Below are 26317 nucleotides of genomic sequence, written 5' to 3' on the forward strand. Positions count from 1 at the left end.
CCTTCTTCAATAGTAACCACCAGAGCTACCTGGGATAGCAACTGGCTAAGGGATGTCCAACACCCCCTCTGCTCCTGAAATTGGTTTCAGTCAGCCCAGACATGGTTCTGTAACACTTGGCAGCATATAGCTCAGGAAGAGGAGAAAGAAGGGATTGGGAGGCAGGAACTGTGTGATCACCGAAGGATGAGTTTATGTCTTCTGGTCAAAAGAAAGCTTGTCAGCATGCTGCAGTTTCTCCAATTTTTCTTGCACAGTGTATTGTGTTCTGCCTCATTCATTATGTGTGAGGTAGTGATTAAATATGATCATTAAAATTCTTCTGAGAAAATGGATAGGATTCAATGTAGTCAAGACATTTGGAACTTGGTTCTAGTCAGGAGCGCCTTTCCATCTTTCATTGTATCCACTGGAAAAATCTGTTGCCCCCCTCCCCTCCCTGCCCGGAGGGGAAAAAAAAAAGAAAAAAAAAGAATTTGCAGGAGCTGCTGTGATATGCAAATTAAATAGTGCATATATATATATATAAAATTTATTCCTAAGGTGGAAAGGAGAAAGGGGGACACAGTGCAATTTGAGTATCAAAAATATGTACTGAATCAGGTAAGGATCATACTTTGGTAATAAATACTCCAGGGTATATTCTCAAAGTGAAACTCCATGGATATTGAATTCTTATCTATACTAGAGGAAGTTATGCGTAACATTCTGCATCTTAGGGGCATGTCATGAAAATAAGTATGCTACTGAATTCTTTTAAATGAGTCTAAATATGCATTTTCTGTTAGGGAACAGGGAACTACAGTTCAAAAATACTAAAGCCAGTAATCAGCAGAAGCAAAAAAATTCAAAGTTCAGGCTGACATCCCAAAGAATAAATCTTTCATTGGGGCCACTTTTATGATATGGGGTTTTGCCCTCCCTCTCCTTGGTCTAATCCTGTGTGAACCAGCAGCATCTAAAGACTGCTCAGCATCACACACTGGTATGAGGGCCGTGATAAATCACATGAATTTTCCAGGTTCCTGTGGGTGAACTCACAAGTCTCAGAAGCCCCTGACACAGTTGACTATCCACATTGAACAGTGATCCATGATTTTGAACTCTCTCTTGTCTGTGTTGGAGTGTTTGCTTGCACTTCAGGCCTCTGGTTCAGCAGAAAAATCATGTAAAGAAGCTTATCCTGCACTGTATGCATTCATTAGCCGAACAGTGTCCAGGGTTTCAGTCTTCATTTCCCCATTGCTATGCTCTGCCCTTTGAAATGGGTTCCCATAAATGGGGTTTGATGGGGAGCAGCCATGCAAGCTTCTGCCAGAGCACCTGCAACATATCATCAGTGGAGGAGCTGGGCAAAGCACCGCCTTTTGATGTTGTTTCTCAGTGAGTGGCTTAGACAAATTTCCTTCTAGCATGAATGCTGTTACTTCAAATGACTATTCTCCAGCCTCTGCAAATATCATCTGTGGACAACAAATTTTAGTGTTTGATATGAAAACATATGAGGCCTGTTATATCCTTAATTAAATTTATTTTCTGAAAGTAGAAGCTGTGCCTTGTTTTCTAAATACAATAAGTAATGAACCAAGACCATTTTTTTATATTCTAATCTATAAATGTTTTGCTGTATCCTTGCCTAGCATTTTGCTTTTCCTTGCCAAGGCTTATCTGTGGAAGAGATCTTACATGCTGTAATTGTTGTCACCCCTTGCACAGTTACAAAAAAGTGAAGTAGACATTTAATATCCATGTCAGTGACTCACTGCTGATGTCAAAGAGCAGAGATTTTAATTACAGCTTTGTAATACTTCAGTAAATGCATAACCTGATCTCAATCTTTTGATAATGCTTTAATGGAACAAAATCACAAATAAAATTAAAGTACTTAAAAGAAGAAGCTAGGAAATGTAAAATCAGTTCATAGTGTCCATATAAGAATTTTCTAACTTTCCAATTTAAAATGTCCCTGAGAATCATACTAATATGGTTAGTGTATGATTTTAATTGAAGTAGGTTAGACTGCAAAAACCAGAGTATTCTTTCTGTGTGGTTAGGTATCTCAATGCTTGCTGATACAAAGATTTTCCATGGTAAAATCAAGGAAAGGAAATGTAAAGGAGTTGCAAGAGGATTATTATAAAAAGGTTTCTGTCTACAATAAATAAATAAATAAATAAATAAATAAAATCCACCACCACCAACAACAAAACAGTGCAATTCTGTAAGCAAACAGTGCAATTCTGAAAGAACTCAAACACATGTATTGAGAATGTCACAGAGGTTTCACTTCACTTGGCTGTTAGATCGAACATGTAAGCAACTTCACCTCCTGTGCCTGACAGACTTGCTGGTGGGGGGTCTATGGTTCCTGATGCACCACAGTGATGTTTCAGTGTGAATCTCTGGGAATTTGGGTGATAGCATATCCCAAAGGCATAGTAGTGCCATATCCTTCCAGGTATATCCAGCCTCTGGGTTTGCTTTAAAAAGTACTGCTACTGAAATAAATAAATAAAAGTATGCATTTTAAAAGAAAGGTAGGGTTTTTTCATTATCAATGTTTTTTATGATTTTTTCTATTAATCTTATTTGTGTGTGTTTCTAACTGCAACAGTGAGTGCAAAAGGTGTGACCTAGATGACACTATGCCCGACTAATTTTAGATGGGATTTTATTCAGTATTTATTGTTACCATTACTAAATGCTTCTTATTAGAAAGAGAAAAGTTGGCACCAGATTAGAAATGGTAATTCAATTTGAGGATGACTTCAGGAACATCTTCCCATATTAATTTTATCTAGCTTTTCCATTTATTTTAGAAATAACGCGAGTGGAATTGGCATGTTGCAATGAAGAATTGCTTCCCATTGCTCTACAAATGCTGATACAAACCTCAACATTTATGGAAAACAAATATTGAGATGAAGTCAAGACATTTATTTTCTAAGCAGGAGATGTTGATTCTCTGACAACACTATATTGCACAGCCTTTATTTCTATTATGCCAAATGATTGATGTGGATTTAATCATTAGTTTGATGGCTGTTTTGCTCAGTGGAGAGGCAGTTGAGCATTTCATCATTATTAGTGAGCTGCATTTTGATTTTTCTATAAGACACTGCTAGCCTCAATTCATCCCAGGTGGAAATCCAGTTTCATTGTGCCCATTGTTTGCTTTGTGACCAAGCCAAGAACAATTTGCATACAAAATACAGTGAATATTTGTGTTGATTTTTTAAGCAGGAATATGTTTTTGATGAAGGTCTCCATATACGTGCTTCATCCTTTAAAAAATGAAGAATAATAAAGAGTGGTACCATTTGTGAGTAAACTAAACATGAAAGAATATATATATACGTAAGTATGTATATACACACATGCATACCTGTATATGTATATATGTTTATATATAGGAGTCTGGAAATGATTTCAGTTGTTAGGATTTAGAATGGAAGAAAGAAACCAAGCCAGAAAATATTTTGAATGTTTAAGGGAGCCAACGCAGCAGATGGAAATTACAAACAAATGTGAGAGAAATGCAGAATGTTGAAAAGCTATTGGTGTCTGTGTGTTTTTCAATGTAGTCACCAGAGAATCAGAAGCTGGGGACAGTAACAGGCTGGTGTCTTTCCCCGGTCAGAACTTTGTCCCTGAGAGCTGCTAACATCAATTACTGAAGGAGGACATTCAAGAGAACATTTCTGTAACAATTACGGAGTAGTTTCTCCAGATGGAGAATACATTTTGTCCATCTCCTGGGGTGCTTTCTACTCTGAGGAGGAGAAATGTATGTAATAAATGATAAGGAATAGCTGTCCAGTGCCGATACTAAGCACAAACTCCTTGAATGGTCTCTCTGTGTTGCCTTTGTGCTGTGAAGTTTCACCACTAAAACAGGGAATAATGCAGAATTTCACTGGTGAACTAAAGTAAAATAGTCTTTGTTGTTTGGAAGCATGATTTAGTTCTGTCTTGTTTGTCTATTCAAGAGCACAGAGATTTACATCTTTATGTGGAAATGTTTATCCTTTCTATGAAGTGAAGATTCTCATTAGACACGTCAGATTCTTTTGATAGTCTTGTTGTTTATTTTGAATGAGATTTTATGGTTATGTTTTTCAGCTTTGTCTTCCATAACTTTAAGACTTCTTGTGCTAGATTCTTAAGATTTTGGCTTTTCTCACCTGCTCTGTTCAAACAAACAAGTGGGATACAGTGGAATGGATTTGGTTATTTACTTCTGTTCCCGATTAGATGATGCTCCTTAGGAAAAGTGACAGTGGCAGAGCTCCATGGAGGAATTGGGATTGGACATTCCACTTGTAGGTGAATGAGAACGTTCAAAGGGGAGCAGCTTTGAGGTACTACAAGTAGAAGGAATTTTGCAAGCAGAGGTGGAAATGTGCCACTTGGAAACTGCACTGGGGAGCAGTATCCAGTGATGAACAGGTTTCAAAGGAGGTCTGAGCAGAGCTTACTGCCACTTGGAATAAGTCATTGAGGAACTCTAACCCTTCTCCAAAGGCTCTGGAAGTAAGGGGAGGGTGTTTAAACACTTTTAAGTTCTCTTCCACCTAGCCTCAATTTTCTTTGAGGTTTTTCTGCTTTATAGTTAAGTATCCTTGTTTATATTTTAATAAAAACTGCCTTTTTTGAGCTAAAAAGCCTTTTATTCTTCTTTGGATCATTCTATACAAAGGAAGGTCAAAACAGATTGTGTCAAAGCTCACAACTTGAAGTGCTGTCGTACAGCACTATCCAGATTTCCTTGCCATTACATTTTCACTGTGTGCAGTGCCTTTGCTCTTCCATTCCCAGAGCCCAAATCTCTGTGCAGAGCTGAGCTGCAGTAGAGAGGTTATCCCCAGCAGAAGAACAGAGGGCAGAGCCAAATGGTAGGACATCTTTACAGAGAGGCAAGTAAATAGATCACAGTACATCTGTGACAGCCTCCTGCCTCAGCATAATTGACAACACACACTGTTTATTTAAAAATAAGCTTTTTTTGCCTGTGTTTCTTGGTAGCAGATGTAGAAGTGCTAACAAGTAAAGTGGCTTTTCATGAACCTGCATCTGTCAGTACGAAGGAGCCTGTTTTGTGTTCCCTAGGCCCAGAATACCTCTGAAAAGCACATCATGTTTTCATCCAACTGTGCTGCCAGGCACAGAGCTTTCAGAGTAAGAGGGAACATGTTAACAGTTGAAAAAGATGGTAAAAATGATGGGAAAATTTGTCAGTGATGTGCAATCACTTGGGTCACTAGAGGAAGGACTTCCTAATGCGATGTCATCTGAGCACTGAACTTGCTTAAATCCCATTCCTTGTGTACTGTTTGTTCTCGCCTTGTTCCAGGTTTAAAGTATCCTTCCCACATAGAAATGCTGATTACAAATGTAGGGACACTGATAAAAATCTATGACATATTTATTCTTGCTTTGTTATGGTGTAAGGTCAACATCAGTCCCAACAATGTAAGCATAAGGTATCTTTTTGTCTGCAAATCTAAGAATGTTTCTATTCTCCTTGTTTTGTGAATTTGCTGATGATTTAAAAGCTTTCTATAGTTAGGTAAATGGCAAGGTTCTCCATTGCTGTGACTTCTTTTGTTCATTGGAGAGTGAGTAACAGCAGAATAGCAACCATCTACTGGGGGAGATTGTCCAGGAGTCTGCTCATTCTCTTCCAGCCATTATTGGCTCTCAGTAGCCTTTTTTAAAATCTATTGAGCTTATTCCAGCAATGACCTTGTCTAATCATATTGATTGTTACTAACTGAAGGCTAATTAGGAAGCAAGTTGCTATGGTAATTCTTGAGTCATATATATAAAGAGAAAATACAACTAAAACCACTGGTGCATGGTGACTATTAACATAGTTAAACAAATTAAAAAATATAATTCATTCAGATTAATTCTGGCATTCAAATGAAGGTACAGTATGCAACAAGAAAGTTTTTCCCTTGCTACCAAACTTTACTCTTTTGTAGTCATTTTGTTCTTTTATTTGTCTGTTGTGAATTATGCATAATTTTAGGACCAAAGGACAAAGTAGAGTTTGGGTTGTTCTTCCTTGCTCCCCCATCCTTCCTCCCACACAAAATATGTCACAACAAGCTTTCTATGACAGAAGGATGACTCAGGCAAAGGGTAGTAGGACTCGGAACCTCCAGAATTCTAGGTCACTTTTCATATCCGGTCCGTGTATGTGTGATCGATGGTGTATTTTCAAATGGGTAGGTTGGTGGATTGCATACCATGAAATGCCGATCTCAGATTGTACCCTCAGGAGATGTGATTCATTACAAGGTGTGGCTGTTGCAGCCAGCTTTAATCAAAAGCCTCCTTTGGCCAAGTTTTGAAATGTCTCTGCAAAAGAGCTGGTCACTCAGTGGGTGACCAAGCTCCACTGTGGGACACTGTGGGAAGGTTGGATTATTTCAGCTGTGCTGTGGCTCATTTTTGGATGGATGGAGGATTTCACCAGTCATATCTAATAAAGTCTTTCCATCTTACTTCTAACTAAATGTGACCCAAAGGAAAACCAAGAGCTTTCTTCCCAATTTAATGGGAGTTCTCTTTCTCCTCGTATGGCACCTTACTCACCAGTCATGTCACGCACAACATTTAACTCTCCTAGTGAGTCTTCATCTCCATCTGCAGATCTTTAAGGAGAGGGAAAATAAAAGAGCATGCACCTGTTGCTACTCTTCTGGACCATTTGAATGAGGAGGCAAAACATATCTAGGAGAATCACTGAACTGGATGGGATATAGGAGTGTACTGAGTTCAGGTAGTACCCGAGTGAGTGTGAGTTTCTCAGCCTCTCTCAGTCTCCACTATATGACTTTACCAGCAGCTAAAGAAAAAAGTGAGCAGAAGTGTTAGCATGAAACTATCTGTAGGTCTCATAAATTAATCTCTTTTGTTAGTTGGGACTTGTGTGTTTATAGAGTTGTATTCATTTAACTGAAACTGAGATATAAAATTGATGACTATGAAGTGTATGCCACCTAAACAAAAGAAAAGGAGAGAGAGAGAGAGTAGAAGCTTATTGATTACGATCAACTAAATCTGAATAAAACTACACTAACAGTGAAATGAAAGCATATAATTGGAGGTTTTGCATGGTCCTTCAGTTAAATAGGTGCCACTGTAGAAATAAGTCCTGAGCCTACCATTTTGAAGTACTCACTTCATTCTACCAGCAGTTTAACGCACAGGGATGCCACAAGTTAAAAGCCTGTGTACTTACCTGCTACTTAATCCATCCAAACCAAAGGCTACTAGCTGAGAATGGGAAACAAGGGATTCACCTGGGAAATCTTTTCCCTTCCATGTCTCTTAACCAGAGAAATCTTGCAGAGGTATCTTCAAACTAGTAGAAATAATATAATGAAACTACGCTGCCTTGACTGTCAAATTATTCTGTGTAGAAAAACAAAGTATTTGTTATTCTTGATGTTTGCTTTCTGTTTATTGTACATTCCTGCATGTAAGAAAAATACAATCCTCCCCAGGGATCCACTCTAAATCCTTAGGGCTTTGGGTAACTTCAAGATAGAGAATATTTCAGAGGGAGATCTGATGATGTTCCATAATATGCGTTATATTTGTTTCCTCATTTTCTTGTGAAAACAAGCTGCTCTAGACTCAAAATGCATGTTGTTTTTTTTTTTTAGTATGACGAAAAAGCACTATAGTACTTACCTTATTGTTTTTAATTTGGTATTTAACATACACAAAACATTCATTTAAATCTGAAAGCTAAATTGTTCTCAGAGGATTGCTTTCAAGTGTCTTCACTTCTGTGTCTCTTTGTGTATTGAGCTGTGTGGTTTCTAGAGACAATACTTATTTTAAATTACAGAAAAATTATACAGCTCTCTAAAATTTAGAATGTTAATGTAAATACAGATCCAATATATTAAAATCAATGGATTTCCATGCCTTCTACAGTAAAGTGTGAAATCTTCTTCAGTCTCAACCAAAGCAATGATAGTAATCAGAAATCATGCACTTCATTTTCCTTTTTTTTTATTTTTTTAATTGTATTTCATCAACACAATTTTTCCAAATGGTATTTTTTGTGGTTTGGGACATCTTCTGCTTTATCTTTTTTTTTTTTTTTCCCTCCCTTATCAGTAATTTATTTTTTTTTTAATGCTTTACTGGAAACAAGAAAGGTTTTGCCAGGCTTGTGTGGTGTGAGTACACTGCAAGTCCCAGTTTGTTTACACTGTTACAGGAAGCCAGACAGAAAAATGTCATAAGTATATGCAGTGGAGTACAGCAGGGGAAGAGATACAGCAACTTCCAAGGACAGCATCGTTTCTGTATTCAAACCACATTTCTCATTCAGCCTCCTCCATTAAGCTGTGTGGCTAGAGAGGAGTATCCCACTTACTTTTCCCTTGATGAAGGAGGAAAAACTACTTCAGATAAGGTTTTCTGCATCATCTCTATCTTCAACTTCTTTCTGTCTCCAGTTAGCCATGACACAGGAATATGTGGAGAAGAGCTCCCAGGGAGACCAAAGTGGTCTTACCTAGGAGAAACAGATCACTTCCTAGCATCAGGAGTTGCCTTTTCAAAGGTTGCACCTTGTTCCTCTGAAGACTTCTCTGGAGGAATTGGTACTGAAGACTTCTGAAAGGGCTGAGTCTAGCCTGAGGAGCTTCTTTTGAAAGCACTGTAGTTGCAGATGGTAGCAGGAAGCCCTTGTTTGTCTAAACTTTCTCCAAATATGAGGTTACACAGCATAGTTGTGTCACAAACTCTCATAAACAAAGTTCATGAGCATCTTCCCTGTAAATGGAGTTCGATGTGCAGAAAGGCTCCTGCTCACTAATAATAGTGAGTAAGCACCATCATGCAGCTATTATTTTTATTGTTTTTTTGTTTTTGTTTTTGTTTTTAATATTCTGTGTATAAACACACAAATACATACCATACAATATATTAATATATTGGATTTTGGATTTTCAGACAAGTTATATGACATAATTCCTTCCCCCCATGAAGACTTTCGTACCTGTGTGCAGTTTTGCAGTGTTTGCAAGTGAAGAGGATTATTTATGCCGGGGAAATGCAGGTGGAACATGTGATTTTCCTGGGAGCAAAGGTTTCATAGTGGAGATCTGATCAGTTATTTGTCAAATAAGACTCTAGATTTACTGAATCAGGCTCCTCTTTGCTGTCATCAGCTGCTTGGAAAAAAAAAAAAAAAAAAAAAAAAAGATTAGGGATTGTATGTAATTCCCATTTTTGTATAGTGTGTCATCTGTATGTCTTCCAAGAGAGAACCTGCAGATTTGGGCTTACTGATGATTTTTGTCTGCTTTTGATAGAACAGTTGCCTCAATCAGGTAAGTCATCCTCATTACATGTTCGTTTTGTAAAGGTTTTGACTAAGTAGCTTTTTTTCTGGTGTTCATGTTTTCCATGGTATTCTGTTGCAAAGAGGGGTTTGGATTTAACTTTGGAAGCATAGTAGATCCCTTCACCAAGTAGGTTATATCTGAGTGCACCAATCAAGCAAATATTTATTCAGTAGGGTCTTGGCTGAATCTGGAGCCAAAGCTCAAAAATAAGTTTGTGGGGTCAAGCCTTCATTAGACAGAAAATAGAAGAATAGTAAGTAGTTTTTATGGAAGGAATAAATGAACACAAAGAGAAATTAAGACAGATGGAAATCTCTGTGATAGAAAAATATATTTTGCAGGAATTGTGGAACTCTGACTAAGAGAGGCCTAAATCCCTTCAAGAAGACATTTGGAAGATGTAGTGGATGAAGCAGCTGTAAGATAATGTCTGTATTCATAATTATATTTAACATTAGCCAATCTAAATATCTTTCTAATGATAGGTCAGGGGGATTTATTTTCATTGAAGTGGGTGTAACATACTGCATGATGCTCTGGCAAATATTCAGGGTCTTCTCATAAGACCAAGAACATCTTTATTGCCATAACTGAGGAGTAAGAGTTTCTTTTTACAATTTCCCCCTCTTAGATAAAAAGTTTATTTGTGCATTTGTGAGACACTTGTTATTCTGGATCTCCTCATTTCTGTAAGGCATTGGAGTTAGTAATGAACAGTTCTCCAGGGGCATCTCCTTTGTGTGTCTGCTTGCTTAAAACATTTTAAAACTGGCTGTTAAAGTGTCCAGGCATATCTGCTTCAAGATGGTCTCTTTTGAAAGACTTTGGGTCCTGTAAGCCAAAGTCCAAGACAATATTCCTATTGATATTTCCCTAAAATGAATTTGAACTGTAGTTTGCTACAGGAAGAGTATTGGGGTCAGGCAAGCAGCAGTCTTCTCTGGAGCAAGGCTTCCAGTTTCTTCATTCAGCTGCTTTCCTGGTTGATTATCCCCAGCATAATTTTCTCATCTGCCCAGGTCATTCTCAATAAAACTATTCATCATTAGCTGACTACCAAAGCCAGGAAAGAAGCAATAAAAGATAAGTGGCAATAAACACTGCTAGCCCATTTCCATGGGAGTTATGAGGCAGGCATAATGCTTGTGTCAGCATCTCTGAATGAGGAGGACCCTTTTTCAGCTGAACAACCACCTTCTTTACCACCAGGGTCTCAAGATCCTCTGGGGCCCATCACATCTGAGAAAGAAGTACCACTGTTAGGGTGGGTTCTTATATTTTCAAGGAATCTTTCTGCCTTTCCTATAAGCTTTCACAGTCAATGTAAAACTCTAGTGGCTTCATCACCTTCCCCACAGCAGTTTGGTTGTTGGTCAGCCAGGATGCTGGGGCAACAGGTATATCTATCTGCCCAAGTGGCTGGGCAGCACCAGGGTACAAACATCTTTCTCTGTGCCACCAGCTATGATCGGGAGGACTGAGAGTTTGTGTTTCATCTCCTCCAGAAGAGGTCCAGGCAGGGCCTCTATCTCTCTTTTTAAATGCTTCAGAAAGAGCCTCCCAATATATACGGAGGATCTCGTATGAACATATGAAACCTAAATCTCAACACCTGCATGGGTATTGCTTATTAAGTACTTTTGCTTTATAGCTACTACTCATTATAGCTACTACATTTTCCCTGTAGTTTGCACCTTCCAAAACTGCACACATGGCCACAATAACTCCCAGTCCACTGCAAGCAGAGTCACATCAGCATTCCTCTATTAAGAGCAGCCTGGAACTGCTTACTCAAAAAAAGAAGTGGAGATTTGGAGTTTAATTTTAGACCAAGAGAGCAGCCACAGGGTAGCAGCTCTCCATCCCAGATGTGAAGTAGAGGGTTGGTGGTGCAAGGTCAGCATGTATACTACTGGCTCCAAGCCCTGGAGCCTTCCTTCTGCTGAAGGCTGCCATTTCCTCCAAAGACCTGATCCTGGTTTGTTTGACTTGCAAGGCTTCATTCCTTTTCAGCTTTACTGGCAATAAACTAAAATTAGTATAATACATCCCCTCAGCTCTGGAGTATGAGATATCTATCCCCCCCAAAACTATACTGATTATAAAATCAATTCTTATGATGATGTGGCTTCTGTGGCTGGACTTGGTCATTATCAGCTCCAATTCTGCAGACTAATCACACGCTTTTTCAGACTAGAGAGACCAATTTAATACTGTTACATGGACAATTAATTTAATGCAACCAAACTCTCAAAAGACTTTCATCTGGATTGCTGGCATGATGCTAAAGTACTGATAGAATTAAAAACCCCTTTGCTTCAGTCAGCCATGTGGAAATTTACATTTTATTTTTCCCATGCCTGAACTGATTTACTTGAGAATATGGTGTGGTACCCTTTGGAGAAGGCAGGAAGGCACAGTATTGGCGCCTCCTGATAATCTCCTTCAAAGACTTACATATAGACTATTTTGTTCTAAGTGTGAAATCAGTATTAATACTCAGCTGGCTAAATGGACATTACACTTAGTCAGGTCAGTATGCCGTGTGTGTGTATCTTCAGAAAAGTAAAGAGATGATGAGAAGAGTCAGTGTTTGAATTCATTTTTTGAAATGTCAATAACTACTAAGATATATTAGCCTGTAACTCCCTGGTGTTCAATAAATCATAGTAGGGAGACAAGTTTTTCATGTTCACAAGGACAGTGGCAGAATAAAGTGTCAAGTATCTATTTTTAAAAGGTTAAAATTCTCTAATACTTTTAAGAAAAATAACCTTTCTTTTGTAACCTGTCTAAATCAATGTAGTAGTATTTTGCTGTCACCATAGAGGGAAGTTTTCAAAAGGAGATTCCAGATTGGCCTGGTTTTGATCAGACCAAAACAAATAAGAGCTCCTCTGTCTTCCACACTGAGACTGACATACCAGTGCTGAGTGTCTAATTTTTTATTTCAGACACATCACAAGCTGTTCCCAGGGGTGCTCACCCAATGAATCCTGGGTGGTGGGATTTTCTGTGTGACACCAGCTACTGCTAATTCCTTCTTAAACTTGGCTTAAATTTTTGAATTACTAAAATCTATGAGTAAAACCAACCTGAAAAATTGCCTGATATAACTGCAGAAGTACTCTAAAGAATATGTATATCTAAAGGAAGGAAAAATTAAAATAAAATAAAATAAAATAAAATAAAATAAAATAAAATAAAATAAAATAAAATAAAATGTTGGCTTTCTTACCACCACCACCTTTTCTGTTAAATCAATGCAAAGCTATTGTTTTTTTGTAATATAGAGTGCCAAGGGAGGTCACCGGCACTGGGAAGTGGTACCTGGTACCTGTAGCATCAATGGTTTCCACTTCATGATCTATGTTAAACATCTATCTCTCTCTAGAATCCCAGAGTCACAGAGTCATAGAAAAACTCAAGTTGGAAGGACCCTCAAAAGATCATCAGGTCCAACCTTCCATAAGAAAATGGAGCTCGTCTTAGAAGAGATTACTTAGCACCCCATCCAATTGCATCTTGAAAACCTCCACCACATTCCTGAAGAGGTTGTTCCAGTGATGGATTGTTCTCGCTGTAAAAATTTCTTTCTTCTATCAAGATGAAAGAAAGAAAGAATTGCTTCTCCTGGTGCAATTTGTATCCATTGCCCCTTGACTTATCCATGTGGCTTCTTGTGAAGAGAGACCCCCCACCCACTCTGTAGCCACCAGTTAAGTACTGCAATACTGTGACGAGGTCCCTCCTGAGCCTCCTTTTCTCCAAGGTGAAAAGACCTAACTACTTTAGTCCTTCCATCTTCATAGGACAGGTTCTCCAGCCTTTAGATCATCTTTGTGGCCCTCATTTGGACTCTCTCCAGTCTGTCTGCATCTTTTTTGATTTGTGGGGACCAGAACTGGACACAGTAATCCAGGTGTGGCCTGGCAAGCACTGAGTAGAGAGTGATGACTGCATTTCTGTCTCTGCCAGCACTGTCCCTGTGGATACATACCAAGATCTGATTTACCTTCATTTCTGTAGTGGCACACCCTGTATATGGAAACACACACACATACTTTTTTAAATAACACATTTTCTATTGGGGAAGAAATTGCCCTATCCCTGTCTATGTGCCCCACACTGATCCTGAAAGACATTTTTCTCATAATAGATGAATAAATACCCAGTCTTTTATTCTTACATTAATTTAAAATGTGAGATCACTTGGCAGTGAGACCATTAGTTTGTGAGTTTAGTGTAGTCTTGCTTTCACTGTAAGACTTTGATTGGTTTAAGAGACTTCTTTAGAGGACTGCAAAGAAACTGGCATGAACTATAAATTCCTTGCTAATAGAATTGTTTAAAAGGCCATTTCAATGTATCTCGATTTTTATAGATGGTGCTTGGCATGCAGCTAGCTTGAAGGAGAGTATTTCCTATGCCTCATGCTGGGCTCTGTCGCAGATGTCATCGAAGCTGCAGTACCAGCCCTGCGTGAGGGCAGTTTTTCAGGCAGGTCATCTTCCTCTTCATTTTCCTGCTCTCTCCTTCCTCTGACTATTGCACATTGAAACACTGCACTACAATCAGTTCCTTCTGAACAGATAATAATGATTACTCTTTGCTGTGTTAGCAGCAAACTAAATGATTTTTCTTTGTGTGCTATTGTCACACCTTAAAGTCATCTGTTCTCTTTAAAGAAAAATAAAAAAATAATTATCCTTCATAAAACACTTTTACTGAATTCTCTTCCCTCTTTTAGGTTGTGCTTGGGTAAACAATTTATGCTTTTAAGGATCTCTGTTTATTTCAGTAAAGTTGCGCATGCAGTGGAAACTGAGTTTAGGCAGATGCTTAACCATTTTGCAATATTGGGGTCTTAGTGGGCAGTTTGGGATTTTGGGGGTGGTTGGTTTTTCTCTTTAAGAAATTGCCCCTGATTGTTTCACATACCATATATTCAAAGGCTTGCATGCATCAGGAATTATGCTCAAATTACTGACTGGATTTTCTGTGATAGATAGCACTGGTGCTAATATTATCATTCATTACAGGCAAACAATGTAATAACAGTCCCATCTTTTGTCATGATGACATATAATAAGATCTGCATTATGAGCAATCATCTACTGATGTGTATTTATACTGTAAAACAAATCTCAGGCACAAATACTAGCCAGCAATCTGCTTTTTCTGTTTGTAGCTACTGCTGCAGGTGTTATTTGCTCTCCTCTAGAGAGGATCTGAGTCTGTTGAGTTAGTTGTTTGGTGTGAGCAGCACTGACTTACACTTCCAGTGGCAAAGATACCACTATTGTCCAAGACAGTGTTCTTCAGGATTTTGATGATCAGGGTGTGCATTTGGCACTATTTATGTTTGAATAAATTGTTCACAGAAATCATGCAAACAAAACCCAGACCGGTGCTCATTGTTCACAGCATGTGACTGCTCTCTTAAACTGAATTCTTTCTTTACTTCTCCTTCTTACCTGAATAACAGCCTGTAACAGGTACATGGAGACTCCCAAGGCCAAGAATAGTAATGTCTTCCATTAGAAAAAAAAAAAAACAAAACAAAACAAACAAAAAAAAAGAAAAAAAAAAAAAACTTCCATGCTGGGAAAAAGCTCAGAAGACTGATTCCTACCTGAAGAACTTACTTGTCTTCATGAATGTGAAGGGGGGAGGACATTCATATGGAAACCAAGTCACTCCCCAAATATCTGATCCTCCCTCACACAAGTATTATTTAATTCTTTTATAAACTTAATCTTTTAAAATCAGTTTATAGATTCCTATTCTTACTCCTCTTTCATTCCTTTCTTAAATCTGTATTCTCTTAACCTTCCAAAATGTCATGACCTGTTCATGCACTACTTTAATCAGGCCTGTATCTCCCATTTTTCAAACCAAAACAAAGCACATAATTTATCCCAGTCCTAGAAAGCCAAAACACTCTCTTGATGCAGAAACAATCTTTTGTAAGAATTAGATTAAAATGCTTATATTGTCCAGGTTGGTTCATAGTTAGATAATAGACTGAATCATAAAAAATTATTATTCTTGACAGCCTTGAGGAAGAGATCACTACCACATTGTGGTTTCTTAATAAACCTTTTTGTCTGTGTAAGGCCAACAAATCTGTAGCACTTTGCCCTGAGCTATTTTGCGGTGTGAAATCTCTTCTGGCTAAACAGATTTATTTTGGTGTTAAAAGTTTTGCTTTTTCTATGTTGGGTTGTTTGGTTGTATGTTTTTTTTTCAGAAAACTGCTTTTTAGACTGTGGGAAATGCCACAAAAACATCCTTGGTGGAGACTTGTGTGTTCATTCACTATGGTACAGCACAGCAGGGGCAGCACCAGCTCCCTCCACAATGAATGATAACCCTGGGAGCTGGGAGTCATCTCCTATCTCTCCCATGGACTTGCTGCATGAAGCCTTGAAAAAGTCACTTCTCATTTCGTACCCGTTTTCACCACTTCCCTTTGTCTGTTTAGGTGGGAAGCTTTCAAGTGCAGCATACCTTGTGATGGCTGGGTACGTCACATAGCATGAAGGAAACCAGCCGAAGCATTTTGTTGGTGATGAAACCTAACTGATAAAGAGGGGCATGTTCACATGTGAGCTGGTGCTTCAGCACTGTTAAACTCTTTCCCATCACAGAATCACAGAATTTCTAGGTTGGAAGAGACCTCAAGATCATCGAGTCCAACCTCTGACCTAACACTAACAGTCCCCACTAAACCATATCCCTAAGCTCTACACCTAAACGTCTTGTAAAGACTTCCAGGGATGGTGACTCCACCACTTCCCTGGGCAGCCTGTTCCAATGTCTAACAACCCTTTTGGTAAAGAAGTTCTTCCTAAGATCCAACCTAAAAGGTTGGATCATCAAGGTGTGACTACAAATCGCTCCCCTACCAGTAGCCTATTGGTCAGTCCTCATCTACTTTTATTTGCTTATTCTCTAGTTACCAGAGCAGAGAGCTGGATTTCTTCTCTCAAAGCCTTGAGTATACAGAGTTATTAAACTAAAATTTACCAAACCACTGAAGTGTTTTTTAAAGCAGAAAAGGTCAGATGAAAAATTTATCTTCTTTTGCAAGGCTTTTGTTGTCTTAAATGGGTGGGTAATTTGTCAGGTATACTCCAGTTGTTACTTAAAGGTAGTGGAATAATTTTTATATTACTTGTAATAATATTGGCATTTTTTTGACTGTTGACTGTGCATTGAATCGATTGTAACACAATCCATTATTGTACCTCAGACCTATTTGAATCTATTTGCAGCTATCACAATTTCAAAAGAACAAGTTATCCAGGAGCAAGTGATAGCCACTTTACAATCTGACTATTTATTCAAGGTTTAATTCCAAAAATGTGCAAAGTTATATTACCAGAAAAATCCAATAGACCATCACACTATCACCGAGTTATATCTACATTATTATATTTACTATTTACTGATCCCAGCCCGGGAAATAGCATTTTTGCAACATTTACAAAAATGGTCATGTTGAATCTTTTGGCATAGTCATCTTCACCCCAACTTTCCTGGTCATTGTCAGCATAAGGGAAGGAATCAGTATGGGTTGCACTGCAATAATTCCCCCCTTAGTTACCAGGAGAATTCTTGAACTCTGAATTATATTAAAGCCTGAGCTATCTCTTTGCCATCCCATAGATTAAGGAAGCAATGATATATGTCCTCTGGACTAGCAAGAGATGTATTCTGGTGTGTTGATAACAGAAAACTAGCCATTTTTATTCTGCAGTTCTGTGGCTGCAAGTGGGCATTAATCATATATATAAAAGATTAAATAGGGTTTTCTCCAGGGTATGGAAGAGTTCTTAACATCTGTGGTCTCCAGCTTCTGTCAATAAGGATGTGTCTGTTGGTGACTTAATTTTAATCTCTGAAGTTTACATCGGGTCAATATAGCAGCATGTCTTACTTGCTGAGGCTGTGTCATATTTCTTGGGAACTTCATAGCTGTTTTCTCCATTTCAATCACCTTTCATGCCCTATTTTCTGCACTGGGTTAAAAGCTTTCATTAAGTCTCCATCGGTAATTAGTGATGTCAGAGATCCAGTAGCCAGTGGTGGTGCCTTTCAATACACACAGGTTGTGGTGACAGAAGGAGGTGCAAGACTGCTTTTTTAGAAACAGGCTTCAGCCTCAGAAGATGTATTGTTCTGGACTGTCATTGTTTGCCTTTGGTGGCAACTCATAGGCATTTCTGAGGTCTGTTTTGTTATCTGATATCACCTGATTTTTAAAACTGATCTGTAATCTAGGAAGAAGTTCCATGTGAGTTTTTCTCTTGTCCATTCTCTGCTTTCACCCTTTGGCTGAAAGCATTGCTTGAAATATCTTGACTTTTTAATTATTTTTCAGAGAGATCTCACAGAATGATGCCTTGGAGGTCATAGAAGCAAATGTGTTTTCCAACCTTCCCAAACTACATGAAATGTAAGTAATGAGCAATCTAAATTCAAAGAATACAATTATAAAGATGCATTATAGGCAAGTATCAAGGTTTTGCAGTTTGGTTCAGGTAAACTCTGAAGAATCCATAGTAATACAAGAACATTGGAAATCTCCCTCTGTCTTTCCCATGTTCTTATCTAACACTCATTCTTTCCCTGGTCAGTCTGAAACCTATCCTCAAACCACTGCTGATATCAGAAAGCAGTGGGGTCTGCCAGTCTGTGGTAGGCTGCTATTTGGAAGTAGATCTGCTCTCCAAAAAAAAAAAAAAATATATATATATATATATATATATATAAAATAATAATCTGTCACAGTATTGTACAGTACCACTACATCCTGGGGCAACCACACATATTTTAGGATGCAAGCACAGACAGTTTAAGATCAATATATTGATGTATTTCTTCTGATGTTTCACTTTCTCTTTGCAGAAGAATTGAGAAGGCCAACAACCTCGTGTACATTGATCAAGATGCCTTCCAGCACCTTCCAAGCCTTAGATATTTGTAAGATTTTTTTGCTTTTTGAAAGTACTATAATCATTTTAAATGATACAGATGTCTTTCCATCCAACCTGTGCTAAGCAATTTGATGATGACAAGGTAATGCCATGTCTTCGCTTCCCCACCCCACACACTAAGTTGTGTATTGTCAATCCACATTTTCATACACAAGCCTGTACGTGGTCCTCAGAAAAGCTGAAGGTAATAATGTCTATGAAGAATCTATGGAGATTCTCCAATGATCTCCACACACTAAATATTTGAGCTTTTCTAAGTAACAAGTGGAAACTGAGTGATGAGAGAAGGATGTGGGAATTTTTTTCATGGCAATGAAAACAGGTCTAGGTGGAAATTCCTCCTGCAAACTTTAGGATAAAAAATCTCTCATCTCTGTTTGCTATGGCTCTGTCTTCTGTTAAACTTCATACACATGGTCTTAAGCATTCAAATTCTCTTTTCTTTAGCAATGACAGTGCTATAGCAATGATTTTCACTAACACTGGATGCGAGATGATTAAAACCTTAGAATGCAAATGTACTGGTGTATGCGATAACTTTATTTTATTAGTCAGCTTCATCAAGAATGCAGTTTGCACAACTGTGGTTGCCACATCTGCTCTCATGGGGTTGCCATCACAATTCAGTGATAATTTAAGCCATCCTTAAAATAAACTACTACCCAAAATATTTTCACAGCTTTTAGCATGTGACCTTAACATGACTAATGACATCTCCTCTGCTATGTATTAAAACCCAAATGAAGTCCAATTAACTCCATTTAGCGGTAATTGTTTTTAATGGCTGTAGCTTAAATAGGCTCCTACAGTGCTCTTTGCTGAACAGCATATATACCAAACAGGATATTATCTGGACTTTCATATGTCCATCCTGCTGAGCACATATACCCAACCTTCTTTTCCTTGCTCACATAAGAAGCTTTGCTGATCACAATATCTACTTTTGAGTAAATAAGTGCTTAATTGTCTGGTTAGCTGCTTCTTAAAGATGGGATAAAATCAGGTCAGTGGTCCAATAAGCATGAGTGTTTCGAGTCTCTGAAAATCACTGGTGTCTGGCAGATTCTGGGCTCAGAAATGGCAAGAGACACTGGCTTGAATTTGAACTTCAAGATTCAAGATTTAAGATTTGGACTTTAAGAGATAAGGTTTATTTAGCGCTATACAATGTATCCCATTTCCTACTGACTCCATTCCTTGTATCCCATTAATTAGGTAGTTTATTGGCATTACTGATGTTTTCCACTGGTCCCTCCTTTCTCTGTTTTTCATAGAAAGCTTTTCCAGAAACACAATGATTTGGTGACTAGAAAATTTCTTCAGATTTAATCCATGGCCATTTAATTCAAGTTCATTTTCATTCCAAAACTTTTCTCTAATTTAAATAGAAAAAATCCATCTTTGGTGTTTAATACACTAATGGATTCATATTTCTTCCACTGTATGTTTTTATTTTATTTTATTTTAGGAGGCAAAAAAAGACTCTTGCAAGACTGTGAATAATACAAAAGATGCAGACATCATTGCTTCTAAAGTCTGAACTACTGAATGTGTCTTTCATATTAATGACAAGGTTTGAGGTAGCTGCACCTTTTGCTTTGGTGAAGTGACATCAGTTAACATCACAGGAATATGGTTAAAACACTTTAATCGAGACAGCTTTTCAGCAGTTTCTGAGCTATGTTCCCCACTTAAAAAGGGCAGATGTGTCTGAATTAGTAGAGCAGATACCTGCTGGTAAATTGGCTTACCCTCAGATGCCCTGGTCCCCCAGGGGCATCTCCAGCTGGGGTCCACACCAATTTTCCAAATAGACCACAGTGAGGCAAGAGAGCTGGAGAGGAAGTCATGTACTTGGAGAGGTCCTTGGCCCAATCTTCTGCTGTAGACCTTGCTGTAAGACCTCTGTAATCCTTCCTGGTCTGTCCCACAAAGCAGAATAGCTGACACAGGCACCCCTGAATCTTAGAATAAAGAAGTTTAGTGAGACCCACCTGCAACCAGCACAGAAAAGCAGGGTGCTCTTGTATGTGCACATTGCTTTGAGCTTGTTGTGATTCTTCCTTAAGTTTCCAGCCTCAGTGGCAGGCTGGCAGTGTATGAGACATGTAGTCTGTCTGATTCTTTATGACAGTGCCATGGTTATAACAGAACTGTTAAAATGCAGTTCAGAAAATCTTGCAGGAAAAAAATATATATGTGTGTGTGTGTGTGTGTATGTATTTACTAGACATTTTCAGAAGGAAAATTTAAAAAAAAAAAAAAAGATTTGAGAAAAATTAATCAGTGTTAATGCATGAGATGGAGGCTAGGCACCATAGTCCATCAGTTTAATGACCTTTGCAACTGTTGCTTCCAAGACTTTATCTGTGCTGCTTCAAAAATAGTCATATAGCCACTAGATCTTATTTATTGGCAGGCAAGAAGCTCTGGCTAACATTGTCAGCCCTCTCATCAGCTTTACGGGCTCGTTATAGCCACTAGCAGTTGAACATGAATATGCTTTTATCTGTGTCAACTTGAGTACAAATACATTTTCCACTCACCCTACTCCCTTTGTCTCCTGCATCATCATTACTAGTATGGCCAAAATACTATGGCAAGAAAAATACTTCTAAAATCCAATGCTGAAATTTCCTAAGCCTTCTAGAAAAATGCAACCTAAACTTTCCTGCCAGTCTTTTAGAAGAGGATATGAAGAGGATTGTTAATTGGTCTTCTTGGATATGTGCCAAAGAGACAGACTGCTTCGAAATGGTAACTTGTTGACCTTTTCATGGGTACAAGATTATTTGTCTGGCTCTCATTAGGGAGAGCTGTGGCATTGTCTGTTTAATAATGCAGTGATGGCTTTTCAAAACTATTTTCTTTCCAAAATTAGTTCTATGTCCTTTGGTTGTTTTTACAGTGCATGCATGGATGTTCTGTATTAAGCAATCTCATCTTAAAATAGAAAGGTTTAAATGTGACACTTTTTTTCAGATCAATTTTAAGGGCATACAGCTAGATTGTTGGTGGGAAGGGAAAGGTAGGCCATGAAAATGTTTTTTATCTCTAAAATATTTTTCATTATGGAGAGAACAGCCCAGCCCCAAAGACTCGCAGATGCTTGTACATGCCTGTCCTTATCTCATGGAGAGCCTGACACATGTATGCCTGGCATGCTTCTTAAATCCAGTCTGTATTTATTGCAGATGCAGCTAGTCATGCTTAATAGAGATATCCACATTGTCTGCAATTGTCCACAAACTGATGACCCTTCTCATAGAATGGGATTTTCAATCAGAAGAGATGATCCATTCCATCCTTTTGTATGGGAGCCTCATGTTTAAAGACCTTGCCCAGCAGTGAGTGCCATGGATTATAGACTCAGCATAGCCTGCAAGGCCAGTTCACATGAGTCAGAGGACTTTCTTGCTGGAGTGCAGTACAAAGTCACTAGTGTGATTAAGGGGCACATAAATAATACTTCCCGAGTGATGCTCTATTTAACTCAGCCTACCTTGCATTTGCAATTTAGCCAACATCCTCAATAAATTGATGGAGTAAACTATGGTCCAGGTTTTGTCAGAATAACTCCTACCAACTTGGTATTAAAAAGGCCTGGAAATTTGCTCTATCTGGAAATAAGCAGCCAGAATCTTCCAGGAATTAGTTACTGAAAAATTTTTGTTCTCTGGTGCTCTTGGTGCAATGTTTTCTTAAATGCTGACTCCAGTAAGCCTTTTCAGAAAGATAATTAAAGCTTTGGAAAGCAGCCATCAGCCATTTGAAAAACAGGTTCTTACTGAGCTGTTTATATATGGCAAGGGGGAACTTAGTTAAAGCACAGATTAAAGAGGACACTTGTTTAAAGCAAGGCTACTAAGGATGTATACATTATATGGTAAACATATTGACAAAACTGTCCTTCAAGAAAGATATTCAGAAAATTGGATTATCTACATTCTAACAAGATTATCCACTTAAAGGCCTCTGGAGATTTGTTGGCTGAATAAAAAGAGAAGAGAGATCTAGGCCGCACTCTAGCTAAGTATTTTTTCAGTTCTTTTTCTGCAATTAATTAAAAGAACATCCTCTCCTATTCCTAATCACTGTTCTGTGCCTCTGTGCAATCAGTACCTCATACCCTTAGATTTACTTCAATATGTAACAATTTGTTGAAGATGCTTTTCTCTTCATCTCATGCTGCTCACTCATGTGATGTCAAATCACCAGTGTAAACTGAACCCTGAGCAATTTTGGATTACTTGAAAGATCAGTAGTATTGCGTCACGCAAGGCCTTGAATGTGTTTATTCACATATATAAGGCAAAACCCCTCCTAACCAGTATCGCATTTTGAGTTTGGATTAAGTTGCCACTGGGAGTAGTGCTTGAACAGCATATAGTAGAGTACCATCATCCTTCATTACCAGAACAAGAGGATCGAGCTTTCCTTAGGAAAGTAAAGTAGAAAGGAAAGCTTTTCATGTCTTCTTGGTTCTGCAATAACCACACAATATTTGGAAGCAGTTTGCTTCTTCATTTACCTATTAAAGCAAATGCGTGCTGTAATTTGTATTTAACAAGTGGCTCTTAAAATTAATTGCATGAATTTTTAGCGTATGACTCATTTAAAAGTAAAGGCACCTTTCAAATAAAACCCTCTACTTCTCCAATGATTTAAAGAGTGTACTTTAAAATACTATAAGGGGGGATTTGAAGGTTCTTCTTCTATTGCTTCTAATATTTTTTTTATTTTTTTTGCTAATTCCTTTCACAAAGTATAAGTGCAGAAGTACTTTAAATAATAACAGGCTTATGAAATCCACCTGTTTCATTAATCCTGCTTTCTATTTAACTACATGCAATAGTTTTTCAAAGGCATTTTTGTAGAGCTTTCTTGGTCACACATGACAGCTGTGATTTTTAAGCTAACGTAATGTCAGACCACTCTGACTCCTGGGATGAAACAGTCAATGACATTTCATCATTTCCAAATTGGCTTCATGAATATTCACTACACTTCTTTAATTTTTTCCTACATATAATGCAATGCTTTTTGTTATGAGGAAGATAACCAGTTGGCTTTTCAATATGAACCTCTGAGAATATCCAAATACTGCCTCAGAAAGCTCAGATGAGTATTCCTACAAGTGAATGACTATTTATGGACCTTTTTGGTCCTTATGGATTTGGTTGTCACAGTTGGCTGTTTGGTTTCAGTTCAGTTCATAAAACTTGAAAGTCTGCAACTGTTCTGAAATGGTCTAGGTTCATAATAAACATCAAATGAATGCCTTTACTTTTTTCCAGTCTCAAGCAGTGCTTTTCATCACCATCTAACACCATTCAAGAATGAATCTGCCCCAAAAAAATCGCATCCAGTAATGGAAGGATATTGTTCTATTTAAGTGCCAAGATAAAAAATACCTTCCATATACTACATATACTTCCATTATACTACACCTTAAAGAACCAATATGTTCAGTAAGATATTCTCTACATCTCACACAGTAAAAATACAAAGAGATAATTACCCTTTCAAGAACCCGTATTTTCTTTCTTTGGTAGCATAAGCATGGTAATGAGACATTTTGGTGGCTGGGACAAACTCCAGCTCTTCTTTCCTACTGCACTTCCCCAGCCAGGCACTCCACCCTCCTTCCAGCCATCAAACAGCCAACAACCTTCTCTTTCTGCATGGCAATATCGTTTGTTGCTCCTGTCCTACACTTACTACTGTTCTGGACAACAAAAATTGCTTAACTGGACATGGTGCAGCTCTATCAATAGCTGTGCCTCCTTTTCCTCCCTGGCTGTGGGCACAGGATTGTCCTTCAAAGTCAGCATTTCTGGGACAGTGTTTCACAGATGTGAACAGCAAAACAGAAGCCAGCAGTGCCCAGTATGGAGGAAGGTGGTTAAATGCCGAGAATCAAGACCATTTCCCATCAAGCAAACTGCTGAAATGTTCCAATGTATTTGGTTTCTTGCTATCAACAGTGCTTGGGAACAGTGTCCTAACTTTCTCTCACTTTCATGAAATAATAATATTTCCAATTGAATTAATGTATCATCATTTAGATAAGAAGATTAAAATTGTGGTAAGTGAATTTGTATTTTTTTTATTTGAAGAGCTACTATGAAAATTGTTGGACGTGGTGCTTAGTGACATGGTTTATTGGGTGACAATGGTGGTAGTGGTATGGTTGGGCTAGATGGTCTTGAAGGTCTTTTTCAACCTTAATGATTCTATGATTCTCTGAAAATAATTATCCTGTGTCAGTGTGGTTGATTTCTTAGAATAAGGTGTGGGAATTAACACTGAAGATATCCTGAGATCATCAGGAGAAAATGTAATTATCCCAGATATGTTTTCTCCCTTGACTGCAGTGGGGGAGAACTCAACTTGCACTTTTGACAAAAACCTTTTTACATTACAATATCAAGATTCTTGTGGGTAGATGCTGGGTATGTGGTGAAAGCCTACTTCTTGTGACTTACATTTTAAGTACAATCTACTTTCTTCTTTTTTAGTTATTGCTTCATTCTTGGGACAGAATTAATAATTGTAATTTCTCCTCTCTTCTTTAGGTTGATATCAAATACTGGCCTTAGATTTTTACCTGTTGTCCAGAAGGTGCACTCCTTCCAGAAAGTTTTACTGTAAGTTGTAATGCTTTTAAAAGCTCCTTTTGAACATTTTGCTGTTCTAACAAAATCTTTCAAGATGTGATTGCCCTTATGCTTGCCTATTAGCTTCATGATAGCATTTTGGGTTGCAATTTTGTAGGCATTGATGTTAATGTCGCCTAAATGGTCTCAGTATTCTCTAGTTCTCCTTTCTATCAAGCATTGTAGCTTGCAGTCTACTGACTACTCTTCCATTAACTACATTATAAATGCACAGCCAGATGTCTCAGGGGACTAGTAGTCCCCTGAGTTCTGTTTCAGTGGTTGAAATTCAAGCCAGGCTGGTGGAAGTGGAAATTTGTTGGCATCTGGTGACAATTCTCTAGCCTGCATAGAAGGAGTTGCTGATCTTGGTGCCATTTTCAGTAGACAGATGGCCACAACAAAGAAAACAAAAAACAAGGAAAAATAACTCTACCGTGCTCATTTTTTTTTTCACTGGTAATAAAACTGTCCAGGGAATAAATTATATTTTTCTAAGAAAATTTCCAGTGCCAACACACTTTTTTTCTGGAAAAAAAATGTATATATCAAAATTCGAGGTTTTTGATGGAAAAATATCTTGACATAAATTTTCCCATCAGTTCTGAGTATAACTGAATGCAGAAAACCTGAGAAATGGGCAAATATTTATTCTCTTCTTTTGAACAAGATATATTACTGGTGCATAGGACAAGTTTTGAATCTTCAAGTCCCTGATTAGAAGATTAAAATCTGCAGAAACATGAATCATGCAATTGTCTTAGTAAGAGCCATCAATATAAATAAAAATGCATAGAAAGCATACAGGGAGACACTTGAATATTGTATATCCATATAATATACAAAATACATTTCTGTAATACACTTGTAATTTTGAGAACTGCCCTTCAGGGCTCCTTGAAACCATCAAGCAAATACAATAGGTGTGGAGCTACAGAAACTTCCTCCCGCATACCTTTATCATCAGTCTTAACTAGACTTGAATTACCATGTTCTGCTGAGAAAGAGATATTTTCTTCAGGTGAAATTCCTTACTTTCTGTAAGAATAACTAGGCCTTGACATTGCTTAAGACCTGAAGGAGACCTTAGTTCAAACCCCACTGAGGTCAATAAGAAGATTCTTGCTGGCATCAGTTGTGCCAATATTTAAATCTCAAAGATAGATCTTGATGGGTTATTGAGGTTTATAAGGGCCTCATTGTTTCCCCATAGCAGTAGGAAACTTTTGCTTCTATGGCTGCTGCACTCCCTCCCTATTCCTACCTCTGCTGA

General features: G+C 38.0%; 1 protein-coding gene across 3 annotated transcripts in view; it reads left to right on the top strand.

The window, feature by feature from the left end:
- The window catches only part of FSHR (follicle stimulating hormone receptor), a gene marked incomplete at its 5' end in the record, with an annotated part of 83694 nt that overhangs the window by 38688 nt on the left and 18689 nt on the right, over window positions 1–26317 (top strand). For 2 of the 3 annotated variants that reach the window (XM_082758071.1, XM_082758072.1), the window contains 3 exons: window positions 17770–17844; window positions 18297–18371; window positions 24964–25035. In XM_082758071.1, the coding sequence (XP_082614197.1) occupies window positions 17770–17844; window positions 18297–18371; window positions 24964–25035 (222 nt within the window). The remainder of the gene's footprint in view (window positions 1–17769; window positions 17845–18296; window positions 18372–24963; window positions 25036–26317) is intronic. The other variant, XM_082758070.1, reaches the window with a different exon arrangement.

This window comes from Aythya marila, assembly GCF_965140915.1.
Source record: "Aythya marila genome assembly, chromosome: 3".
In the NCBI taxonomy this organism is placed as follows: domain Eukaryota; kingdom Metazoa; phylum Chordata; class Aves; order Anseriformes; family Anatidae; genus Aythya; species Aythya marila.